The 12,995-nt window shown below is 36.2% G+C and overlaps 1 protein-coding gene across 1 annotated transcript in view; it reads left to right on the forward strand.

Moving 5' to 3' along the window:
- The window catches only part of IBTK (inhibitor of Bruton tyrosine kinase), a 93,716-nt gene that overhangs the window by 48,849 nt on the left and 31,872 nt on the right, over positions 1–12,995 (forward strand). The window contains exons 16-21 of the mRNA XM_045294319.1: positions 805–814; positions 1,900–2,001; positions 5,536–5,653; positions 8,385–8,445; positions 9,082–9,197; positions 12,076–12,188. Coding sequence (XP_045150254.1) covers positions 805–814; positions 1,900–2,001; positions 5,536–5,653; positions 8,385–8,445; positions 9,082–9,197; positions 12,076–12,188 — 520 coding nt within the window. The remainder of the gene's footprint in view (positions 1–804; positions 815–1,899; positions 2,002–5,535; positions 5,654–8,384; positions 8,446–9,081; positions 9,198–12,075; positions 12,189–12,995) is intronic.

The raw sequence follows: 12,995 nt of genomic DNA on the forward strand, positions 1-12,995 counted from the left end.
TGTTTTCCAGTCAAGTCTGTTGGGGCGCCGGGGCGCCAAGCCCTGGCCCCAAAGTCTATTTTTGATATTCCCTGGGGACTTTATTGCTCCATTCCCCTTGCTGTTCTGTTCCATGCCCTCAGTATTTTGCCTCGGTGTGGTGGGATCAGATTGGGCAGAATTACCACACAGTGTGAGACTAACTTTTTACAGGAGTAGAAAGCTCCATTTTTCTCTTGTGGAGCAGCTGGTCGTTTCGAATTGCTGACCTTGCTGTTAGCAGCCCAGCGTGTAGCCACTATACCACATTGTGGCTTTGATTTGCATTTTCCTCATGATTAATGTTGTTGACCAAATTTTCATGTACTTACAGAACAGTTGTGTATAGGTTTTAGAAAAATATTCAAAAATGTTTACTATTTTTATTTAGGTTATTTGTATTTTTATTGTTATATGAGTTCTTGGTATATTTTAGAGTCTAGGTCAGTGAATAGTTAAAGATGTACTTAAATTTCTGGACTGATAAATCTACAAGTCTTTGCCAAGGGGCTCTTGTGGGACATGACTTCACCCCTCTAAAAGGCCATTTTACAACTCTGCTTGAACTTTTGTTTTCTACTTGTACAGTGCCTCACGATTAGCGGGTGCTGATCACTGAGCTTCCTCGAGGCTTCCCTGGCCATGCACATGGCCATGGGCGTAATGCACAGCCTTGCTCCTGCATGCTGGCCTCGTGATTCATTTTCATATATTGGAACTGTTCAAAATCTCTTGTGGTATATCATATCCTATCTTTTATTTAGTTCAGCTGTTTGTTTTTAATAGATGCCACCAGGTAAAAGGCTGTTCACATGGGTTATCTTCAAGTCACACAAGATGAAGACAAGCTTTACAAGTGAGGTTTTCTAGGAAACTGACAGTTTAAATAATGAGAATTCTCTGATGATGTTGCTTTTGTGGAACTCCAGCTTGACTCTACCCCCTCGTGGTGCCTCCTGATCTATGGCCATAGTCACTTGTAAATCACAGACAAAATGGAACTGCTCCTTCGGGTTTCCCAGGGAACAGAATGTCTTTTCTTTCTTCTGCGGAGCTCCTGATGGGTTCAAACTGCTGACCTTGCCCAATATTTAACCTACTACCCTGCCTGTATAGCTGCAAGCAAGGCTGCCTGCGTTTACCTGGTGGCTTTCAAGATACAATAGAGTGGACTCGGCCCAGATGGGTTCAAATGGCTGACCTTGAAATTAGCAGCCCAGTACTTAGCCCACTTAAAATCAGGAAAGGTGTGTGTCAAGGTTGTTTCTTCTCACCATGTTTATTCAATCTGTATGTTGAGCAAATCAGAGAAGTTGGACTATGTGGAAATAATTGTGGCATCGGGATATGAGAAAGGCTCATTAACCTGAGATACAGAGATGGATCAGCCTTGCTTGCTGAAGGTCAGGACTTAAAGCACTTGGGGGAAAGTCCTTTCAAAGTTATAGCCAAGAAAACTGTAGGGGGAGTTGGACTTTGTCTCATGGTGTTGCTGTGAGCTGTAAATCTGTGTAGTCCCTAATACAAACACAACGCAGTTAAAAAAGGAGAGCACTTTCAGGTGAGCAATTTTGTTTGTAAAAGACTATGGGTCTTGTGATCCATACACAGACTCTTTTTAAGTTTAGTGCTGAGATTTGATTTTTCAATCTATTATCTGACAGCATAGAATATTGTAAACACATTAGGAATTCTAATAGTCAACTCTTTTTGTTCATTTTATAGTCCTGGGTATGAGTCAGAGAATTTAAGAATATTTAGTATGTTTTTCACTTGTCTATCATGACACTCTCATTTGTAGTGTTTTAATCAGCTTTGATTTTTCCCCAACATAGCGTGTTTATGAAATAGTAGTGATACTTTTGTTATGTTTTGTTTTAGAATCTCAAGATGTGGATTTTATATGTAATGTTCTTGTGGTGGCTGATCAGTTTCTCATAACCCGATTGAAAGAGATTTGTGAAGTAGCATTAACTGAAAATCGTGAGTATAATTTAATTAACTATTAGTACCTTTCAGGTTCATCCAGGACCTTTTTTTTAAAACTAATTTTAAGGTTTTTTCACCAACTTCATTTACGGTAAAACATTCCACTAATTGTATCATCACTTATAAATACATTGTGTTTCAGGAATATTATCATCCAAAAATATATGCATATTAGAATTGAAATACCTTATTACTTTTTATTGAGATATCAGACAGCCTTAGAGATAAAGATGGTGTCAAATTTATTTGGGAACTTAAAGGATGAGGATTTGAAAGTAGAAATGGTTTATCCCTGCCCTTGGTGAATCATTTATGCATAATATATATCAATATAGTTCTCGTTGCAGCTACATCTTTCCAGTTGCTTATTGGAATTTTTATGTAGCTGTTTCATTAATGTAGCTGAACTAATTATCTTTGGTCGTAGGATCTTTTTGCCCTGTAGTCATCAGCATGGCTGTTCTCTTGAACATTTTATTTATTTATTTTTTACTATCAACAGTTTCAGACTCTCTATACCCTTGCCAGTATTTATTTCTTGTGTTTGGCTTTTGTTTTTTGACCAACCCATTTTAAAGCTGTTTCCTTTTCTTTGCTATTTGGTTCCCTAGGTCCAAATTAATTCACCTATCAAAACCAATTTATTCCCAATTAGGTTGTTAGTCACATTTTCTCACACCTTTGGATTTTCACTTTCACCAGCCCACTTGAGGTTGTTACCTTACTTTCCTGTGTCGCACTAGTCTGCACTCTGGTCATTTTCTTCTCACTATTCTTCTGTAAGAGGAGTCTGCCAACCTTAAAACCAGTGGTTCAAACCCACCAGCAGGATCACAGGAGAAAGATAGGCTTTCGGTTCTCCTATGGTTTAAAGGCACAGAAACCCGCAGGGGCAGTTCTGCTCTGTCATATAGGTTGGTTCTGAGATGGAATTGACTCTGTTTGCATAAATATCTACAGCCTCTGAAACCCTATGAAGCAGTTCTGCCCTGTCTTATTGGGTCTCTGAGTCAAAATCCACTCGGCAGCAATGGATCTGGGTATTTGTCTTTAAAGAAGCTCTGTGGCACAGTGTTAAAATGTTCAGTTTCTAACCAAAAGCTCGGAAATGTGAACCCAGCGGCCTCTCTGGCAGAAAGTTAGGGCAATCTGCATCCATAGAGGTTTCTAGCCTTGAAGCTCTATGGGGGTTCAGGTCTCCCTTTTAGGGTTGGAATACACTCAACAGCTGTGAGTTTTGGTTATTCCTCTTTTAAGTGACTGGGAAATAATTATGTCTCTTCTCTATTTTAGTTGTTCTAACTCTAGAATAATAGAAGTTTTCTTAACATCTTGTAGCTTCCTAATTATATCTTCGTTCTGCTTTATTGTCATTTCAGAAGTAGGGAGGTTCCTGTCAGATTTTTCTATTTTGTGCTTGCTAGTTTTAGCTTTAATTCTAATGGTTTAAAACTTTTTTTTTCTTAAGCTCTTTGGATTATATTCTCTTTAAATGTAAAAAATGGAACTATCATTACTCTCCTTTTAAGAAAGAAAAGGAAATAAAGGACAACATATTTTACACATATATATAAAATATAGGAATAGAGATGTACATGTATGTCTTATGTCTTATTTTCAATGTCTGTATTCCTTTATTCATGTGTATGTCTTTATTCTTATTATATGCTGTGTGTGAATAAATACTTTCCTCTATATACGAGGGGGTGCCCCCCAAAACCCAGATTTTTTTTCAAAGCGTTTTAATTGTTTTTATTTTTTATTTCTTTTTTTTAATTTTTTCAAAAATTTTTAATTGTTTTTATAAAACAATATTATCACCTTCAAAGTACTCTCCGTTACACTTAATACATTTGTCAAATCTGTGATTCCATTCTTGGAAACATTTTTCAAACTCATCTGTTTGAATGGCTGACAGCACTTCCCTTGTTTTTTCCTTCACCCCATCTGTGTCGTCAAATTGCTGTTCATTCATGTCCCTCTTCATTCACAGAAACAAAAAGAGGTCGCAGGGAGTGAGATCAGGTGATAAGGAACATGGGCAAGAGAGGCATGCTGTTTTTCCCCAAAACTGGTGCACTAAGATGGCTGCGTGAGCAGGTGCACTGTTGTGGTGGAAAAACCAGTCCTCTGTCTGCCACAAATCAGGTCTTTTTTGTAGTACTCAATCTTTTTCAGAACCTCTAAGTAGAAAGCTCGATAATAGTCTGACCTGGTGGAACGAACTCCAAATGCACCATCTCCCCCAAACATCAAAAAAACAAATGAGTGTAGGTTTTTGGGGGGTGCCCCTCATATATATGATTAAAGACATGGGCGTCCTTATTTCTGTTGTATGCTATCTTTCTATTCTATGAAAAGAGACATATACTCCATTTTATGTATATATATATGTATATATGTCTTTATTCCTATTTTGTTTTTTCCTTAAAATAAGATCTGGGCTGCTACTATTTTTGAGGACTAAAGTGAATATATATATATTGAATATTTTCAATTCTGGTGAATTTTTTTCCCCTTAGTTGTTTTTTTTTAATGGATCCTTGCACACAGTTACTTTTTATTTGAATTCGTGGTCTCTAGAACCTAGCTAAACCACTGTGACAATATTTTCAATCATCCAGTTTAATCTTCTCTGTGATATCTAAGACTTTGGGCTAATTCTTTGTGTAATATTTAGGCAGAAATGAATCAAGTCCATTATTGATTGCAGCACTTGGGACAGAGTTACATGTACAAAGAAAAGGGATTGAGGGCAGTCAGGTTTAGGACACTGTCAGGTGGGATCTGAGTTAAGTAAGAAAATTGAGTTGTACGGGATCAATGCTACATGATAGCTAAGTAGACTATTTAGGAGTATCTCTGGCAAAATAAGACAACTTGTGTCTAACCTTCTACTAGAATTTCAAATAATCCTAGGCTCCTGTGCATAATATACCAAATTATGCATTGGCATGAATGATATAGTATAATTTAGCAGTGTTTATTTAATGTATAATGCACTTATATTTATATACAGAAATATAACTTTATAAATTCTGATAGAATGCATAAATATATTTTATAAAATTATGTTTCTCTTAATTTGGGGGAAATTTTTAATAGAATAAATATCCTGTGTTATGTAAATTAAAAGAAAAGCTTTGCATTAACGGAAGTTATACTCATAAAATGTTATATGGAAGATCGTTAATTCTTGTGTTGATCTAGATGACCTTGTAATGGGCCTGCTGTATTGTTTTATTTTGCTTTAATTTTTGTTTGTTTGCACTTGTTTTTTCAATTTATAACCAGTTATTTAAAAATTCTGTAGCACATTGGGGTGGAAAATGAATCTTGCCTTTGCCCCAGTACAATTTTGGGCATTGTATTACTTCTCTGAGGGAACCCAACAGCTGCTCTACAGGAGAAAGATGTGGCTGTTTTCTTGCTAAACCTGAAACCTGAGAGGCAACTGTATGTCATTTGCTGCAGTAACATGGGTTTCTTGCCAATCTTGTTTTTTGCCAATCTTGTCTTCCTTTGTAGTTACCCTTAAAAATGCTGCTATGCTACTGGAATTTGCTGCAATGTATAATGCCGAACAATTGAAACTGTCTTGTTTACAGTTTATAGGACTGAATATGGCAGCTTTACTTGAAGCAAGGTAGGTTAATACCATAAACACATATAACTTGTCAAAAGCAGACATTCATATGTAATAGCAGATATGTTAATAATATAAAAGTGAATAATATAAATTCCAACTAGGTAAAAAAAATTTTGGAAAATAGGAGATCAATCATTTCACAAATATTTGAGTTTCTACTATTTGCGAGATACTGTCCCCATTGCTAGGGTGCACTAGTAGGGAAAAACCCCCAGAAACATTGGCCTCAGGGGATCTGCATGCTAGTTGAAGTGTTGTGGAGCCGTATTATTACAAGTGTATTTTTGTATACAAATGTGTATTTCTTTGCTTATGTAGGCTTATCCATAACTGTGCAGTTATTACCATGGTTTCTGGAAAATATATGGTATACTGATTAAATTAGTAGGGTCACTATGAATCAGATTTGACTAATTAGCAGGTTTGGGTTTTTTTATAGTTATAGTCTGTTTTTTCAAAACCATTTTATTGGGAGTTAATATAGATATCATTCCCTAGTTCAATCAAATCAAGGCAATATTGTACAATTGCTACCATAATCAGTTTGAAAGCAATCTTTTCCTTCAGTAACTCCTTGACTTCAGTTCCCTTTTACCCCCACGCCACCACCACGACTCTACCCCGCCCTCCCGGAAACCCATATTCTACTTGCTATCCTTGTGTGTTCATCACTCCTGGGTTTCATATACTGAAAACTAGAAAAACATTTAACACATTCAAGAGGGTGACCCCAATGACATAACACATGTGAAGTAAACCCCAATATGAACAAACAGAAAAATACCGAAAATGCTGAAAACCACATCAGGTCTAACATGTATCAGAGGGGGCAATCGACTGTCAGTGTTTTAATGGACCAAGCCAGGTTTTGATTTTCTTTTGCAGTGGTTCTCAACCTTCCTAATGCCGCGACCCTTTAATACAGTTCCTCATGTGGTGGTGACCCCCAACCATAACATTAGTTTCGTTGCTACTTCATAACTATAATTTTGCTACTGTTATGAATCGGGCAATCCCTGTGAAAGGGTCATTCCACCTCCAAAGGAGTCACGACCCACAGCTTGAGAACCGCTGTTCTGTTGTCATCTCTCCAGTGCACTCTTTGGTAACCACTTTCCTTCCCTCCCTCTAGTATGGAGAGAGGGGAATCATTGCAGGTGTATTTCCTGTGTAGAGCCCACAAATGTATCTTGAGCTCCCACTGTCATCCATAGCCTTCTGCAAACCAGAGTCTCATAATTTAGGCTCTGATACTAATCCCTCCTTAGACTTTGGATTATATGATTTGCAATCCTTCAGTGACTGATGTTGGTGTGTTTCTTCCATGTGGACTTAGTTGACATCTTACTTAGATGGCTGCTTATTTGGAAACAAGCCTTGAAGACTCCAGATGCTACTTTATCTAATAGCTGGACACCATCTAATTTCTTTACCACATTTTGCTATAGCACTATATCTTCTGTGTTGCCTTCCTGAGAGGAAGTATTGAACAGGGCCATGATGTAAGAACTGATTGTTCTTAAGTTGGAGCTAGGATTTAGTCAAGCCCCAAACCCATTCCTGGATTTTTTTTTTCTTTTTAGATCTGTTTTGGCTCACTTTTGAAAGCTCCTTGTTAACTTATGGTGGACAGTTTTTCAATTATCTCCCTGGGATATAATGATCTTCTGTTAATATTGTCTTTGATTAACTCCCAGTACTAATTTTTTTAAAGCCCTATTGAGAAATGGCCAATGTAGGCCAACTGACAATGGATTTTTTTTTTACTTCTTTAGAAATCATAGACATTTTAGAACCCAGAGGGAGCTTAGAAATTCAGTCTGATATTCAAATGTTTTTAATAGTTCATTTTTTAATGAAATAAATGTTAAACATCTATTGTTAATATGAGGTCCCAAATTTTACAACTTTTACTCACTGTAAAGCTGTTGGTGAGAAAATTATCGCACCAACATAGACACTTAGAATTCTTAGTGTCACTTTTCAGTTAATACCCCAGCATCCAGCTATTTCTGTATTTTGTTTAAATAGCAATAATAAATAAAATATTTAGCATATGGTATGTTCCAGATACTGCTCTGTTACATAGATTATTTCAATTAGTTGTCATGCAAACTTTCATTAAAACTTTCACTGTACATTAAAATACCTCTTTGGAATCTGAGACAATTTTGAAATCTAGCATGAATTCAAAGGGGCTTCAGAGTACATGGAAAAGTGGAATTAAAGATAATGTGTTTTTTTTCCAATGGCTTTTTGAAGTGCCATCCTTAAACTAATCTACTCCAAGCCTCATTTCCCATGTGGGGACATGAAAGCTGATAGGTAAAGTGAGTTGCTCTCTGTGGTGCTGGTCATGGATCATGGTGATAATCCTAGACAGAATTCTGGTATCCTCACGTTTAGTGTCTTGTTTCGTCAATGTAAAACTTGCCTATTGTTAGTGATTGTAACTTGTGAGAAAGGCAGATTAGAAAATGAATGCTTATTATGCTCCCTTCCAAAAATTCTTTGTACACATATTCCCTAGAGTTGCTTAATATTTATCCAAGGTATTTGTCTTAATTGTTTGCTCTTAAAAATATATATCACTATACCTGTTTCCAAAATGAATTTATAGCAACTGGTAGATGCAGTACTTCAAAAATAACTTTGTTACTCCTAGGTAATATGGACTGTTGCTGCATAATTAGAAGTCACAGTCTTAAGCTTCTATCCTATTTTATAGGTCTCTTGATGTTTTAAGTGATGATGTATTGAAGGATCTGTCTGTTTTTTACCGGAAAATGGTAAGGTTTATATTATTCGGTGGAGCCTACCTATAGTGTTAGTAACAAAATCAGAATATTGGATCAGATTAAATATAACATATGGGGCTTCAAAAAAGTTCCTGGGGGGGAAAAAAAAACCGAAATGAAACTATAATGAAAAAAATTTAATGAACTTTTTGAAGTCTCCTCATACATTAAGATCTTTTTTAAATGAGGACATAAGATTCATTATAGATCTCACAAATAAGTACTGAAATTGAAATGAAGCTATCTAATGATAAAAGCAATAGTGATTTTAATCCCTTATAAAAAAAAATTGAAAGCTTCAGAGAAAATCTTTCATTGTTTTCTAAAAGTCAGCCTAGTGCCAAGCCTGGAATCAGGTGATTCCTGAGAAATGCTTTAATCACTTATTTCGCAAAGTGGACTTTGTTTACAAGTATGTTGATTTTTAGTTTTTGTTTTTTTAACCTTTTTCTTAACAGATGAACTGTTTAATGAATCTAATCAGAATATCGTTTTCAGGAATTCATTAGGCATTCTAGACTTTGTCTAGTTAATATCAAAACATTGAAACAAATAGGATAATGTACCTATTTTTAAAAAAAATCATGACAAATTTCATATTTTAAAATGACATGTTTTCTTATATAGATCCCAGCAATGGATAGAAGGGTTATTACACCTTATCAAGATGGACCAGATATTAGCTATTTGGAAATAGGAGATACCTTTTTGAAAGAAGAAATAACTTTGGAACAGAATTATTTGTAAGCCTTATTTTTTTTCCCTTTCTATTTCTGGAAGAAGTATTTTATTTTGGTTTAAGTGCAAGCTTACAGAACAAATTAATTTCATATTCAGCAACGTACTCACAAATTGCTCTGATACATTGGTTGCCCTCCTCACCGTGTGCCAGCAGCCTCCCCTTCCATGTGGTCAGTTTTCCTGCCCCTTCCTGCTTTCTGAACATTGCTTTGGGGAAAATGCTGACCTTTTCAGCTGTTGTAGTTGATTGCTCTAAGGAAAACATGTATGTCCGAAGTATTGATGTTTACTTTGTAGGGCTATCTTTTGTGGACTGAGAAATGATCTGGAAGTAAAAGGGTGTCTGTGGGCCATAGGCCTAGCGATTCTGTCCGTTTCTATCAGAGAGTGGGCTCGTCTTTTTTGTCCTTTTAGATTGTGTTCTACCTTTTATTCCACTCTACCCAGTCCCTTTGATTTGTTATCTTAAGCAGTCAGTGGTTGTAGCAAGGAACTATCTAGCTCCTGTCTTCTCAGGTTTATTGGGACTACGGTTCATGTGGTTAACAGGTTGAAACCATCAGTTGCTCCTTGGGAGAAATATGAGGCTTTTTACTCCCTCAGGGAGTTAGTTACCGACTTGGAAACCCACAGAGGCAGTTCTATTCTGTCAGATCATCCAGTCAGCTCATATCACAGCCATCGAGTAGCTGCCAACTCATAGCAATCCTGTAAGACAGGATACGACTGCCCCCACGAGTTTCCAAGACTGTTTATGGGAGTAGAAGGCTCTTTCTCCCAAGGAGCAGGTGGTAGTTTTGAACTTAAGACTTTATGGATCCACAGCCTGAATCATAACTATACACCACTAGGACTCCTATCAGGTATGGTTGCTATAAGTTGATTCCAACTCAGTGGAAGTGAATTTGAAGAATTTTAATATTATATTGAGTAGATTGACATCAGCTCTTCTCTGAACGTTTGATAGAATGCTCTGGTAAAGCTCTTACCTCTAAGAAGCATTCTGGCTGTACTCCTTCTGAAGCAGATTTGTTTATTCTTTTGGCAGTCAATGTTTCTTCCAATAGTCTTCACCAGCACCAAAATTCAAATGCACCTATTCTTCTTCAGTCTTCCTCATCCAATATCCAACTTTTATAAGCATGTGAGACAATTGAAATACTAAAGCTCACCCTTGTCCTCAGAGTAAAACCTTTACTTTTCAACATCCGAGAGAGGTCCTGTGCCGCTGGTTAACCCAGTGTAATGTACTGTTTGATCTCTTGACTTCTGCTTCCGTAAGTATTCATTGTGGGTCACATTGCAGTAGAGCAAAGAGGACAGGAAAAGGGAAAACAACAGGAAATGTTAATAACTTTGGTAGTTGAAAAGTGATTACCTGGTGATAACTGACGAAGCTAAACAATAAAAGCTAAAGTAATTCTGTAAAGGCTTAAAAGTTAATGGTAACAGATTTTTGAAGACTAAAGTCAGTGGTTGAACTTGCTAGAGGGCATTTTGCCTAAGAGTTGGATTGGACCTCTGGTCCCCTCCTCAATCCCATTTAACCAGTTGACCACCCCTCCTCTGCCTGTGCACGTTTACTCTGGAGATGTGTACTCAGAAAGGCTTCAGAGTGTATGACACTAGCCCCAGAGAAAGTGCTGATTTGAAAACACTGTTCTTGAGAATCTGCCAGATTAAGAGAAAGAGTCTGTAGTGCCTGCCATTTATGGGTCCTCCAGTAAAATATCCCAGCTTCTGTGTCATCCTCCTCCAGTTGGCTGACCCTTTGCTGAGTACAGAACTTCCATCCATTGCTTTCTGACTCATTTGCCAATTGCTTAAAGTTAATTTCCTTCGTCTTGCTCAATGAACTTTTTACATAGTATTATGTAAGATATTTAGATGTTAGGGTAATTTGATGTATACCTAATTTATTACTCAATCATGGGTTGCTTTTTCTATTTCAGAGATATTCACTTTAAAATATTTTTCCTGGATTTGTTAGTATTTGAGATGTTTGAAACGTATAGTTTACTTATAAGTTTATAAGATACTTGTAAGTTTACATGATTTATAAGTATTTGTTAGTATTTGAGATGTTTGAAACATATAGTTTACTTATAAGTTTATAAGATTGTTGTAAGTTTACATGATTTATAAGAATGTGTCATACTATGTTGAAATTTTTGGAACGCATTTTATTACTCTACATATTGATGGCATAGCATGTGTGTGTCAGAATAGAAATGTGTTCCACAGAGCTTTCTTTGATTTTTTTTTTTTTTGGTAGTAGATTGCCAAACCATTCTTCCAGGACTTCTTTGAATTAAATATGGACCACCAGCCTTTTGTTTAGCATCTAATCATGTTAACTCTCCACCATCCAGAGATGCCTATGTGTTACTATTGATATACATATCCTGTGTTGTTTTCTACAAAATAATAATATTCACAGGTTACATGTGTGTAATGAGGTCTGCAATTTTTAGATAAAATAAGGTGACTGGTTTCATGGATACTTTATTTCATACTTATGGTACATTCTCTGAAATGCTTTAAAAATGTATTATGAAATATTTCTAGTCAAGATCATCATTTGAACTTTTGATAATACTATTACTGTGTACAATATTTTACTTTTCCAGAGTTTAAAAATTAAATTTGTTTTTAACTTTCAAAGAAATATGAGAGTTAGAACAAGTAATAGTTTCACACTGATGCCCAATAAAATAAAATTTGCTCAGAAGCACTAGTTGATTTTGACTATATTGTCTATCTGTATTTTGTTTTCTTTGTAACTAAAATCCTATATTATGATCAAATGCGCAGTTCTGCTGTTTAATCTCTAACTTACTGTGTGTTTATAAAATGACTATTACGTCTGCCTTTGTGTAGGGAAGCTATGATCAAGAAGGCAAGAACAAAAGCAAAAAAGAAGCCACGTAAGCGGTCAGGTAGTTCTGGAGGTTATACCCTTTCAGATCTTATTCAGAGTCCACCATCTGCAGGTTAGTGGAAAGTGTTCTAGCACATATTTACAGCTCTAGTATTTTATGCGTCTCTGTTGTGTTGTGATTTATTTCTTCCATATTAAATCCTGTTCTATCCTATCCACTGGAGCTCACCCTTTTCTTAGTGAGGCCACAGAAAATTATAGTATGATGCAGTGAGTGCTGATTGTGGTTTGCTGTAGGGGCACAATAAAAGACCATCAAACTACCTGAGATCAGGGAATACCTCTTAGAGAAAGGTGATGCTTGAACTGGAGCTTGCAAAATGAAGAGAAATTACCAGTAAAGGAGGCAAGTAAGCTTACTAACATAAGCTAACTAACATATGTCGTTAAACTTAGAAACAATAGAAAGAACGGCACCTCTTCTTCTGATGTGGCTCACCCATATAAGCTGTGTACAGATAGGAGATGGTTGGAGACAGTCAGATGGGTGGCTGTTGATTGTTAAGATACATGTTTTCAGAAAGACCCTTCAGTGCACTAGCATAGACTATTCCAGATGGACAAAATAGGAAAGACACTTGTATTATCAAGTAGATTCATTTCAGTGCTTCACTGAGAGACCCTCCCCCACAAAAAAATGCCATTCATGTGCTTAAGGACCTTATAATCTCTTAATACAATATAACATATTTTACATCTAGGCATTAAGTAAGCCTGTTGAAAAGTAGAGATTACATAATTTTGCTAAAAATTGGAAGAATACTTTGAATACCTGTATATCTATCAGCCAGATTTATTATTAACAACTTAACCACACTTGTTTTTCTTCCCAGAATATCTCTTATGTACTCCCCATCAC

This window comes from Echinops telfairi, unplaced genomic scaffold (assembly GCF_000313985.2).
Source record: "Echinops telfairi isolate 266 unplaced genomic scaffold, ASM31398v2 ScPeMD7_3533;HRSCAF=4204_0, whole genome shotgun sequence".
Classification (NCBI taxonomy): Eukaryota; Metazoa; Chordata; class Mammalia; order Afrosoricida; family Tenrecidae; genus Echinops; species Echinops telfairi.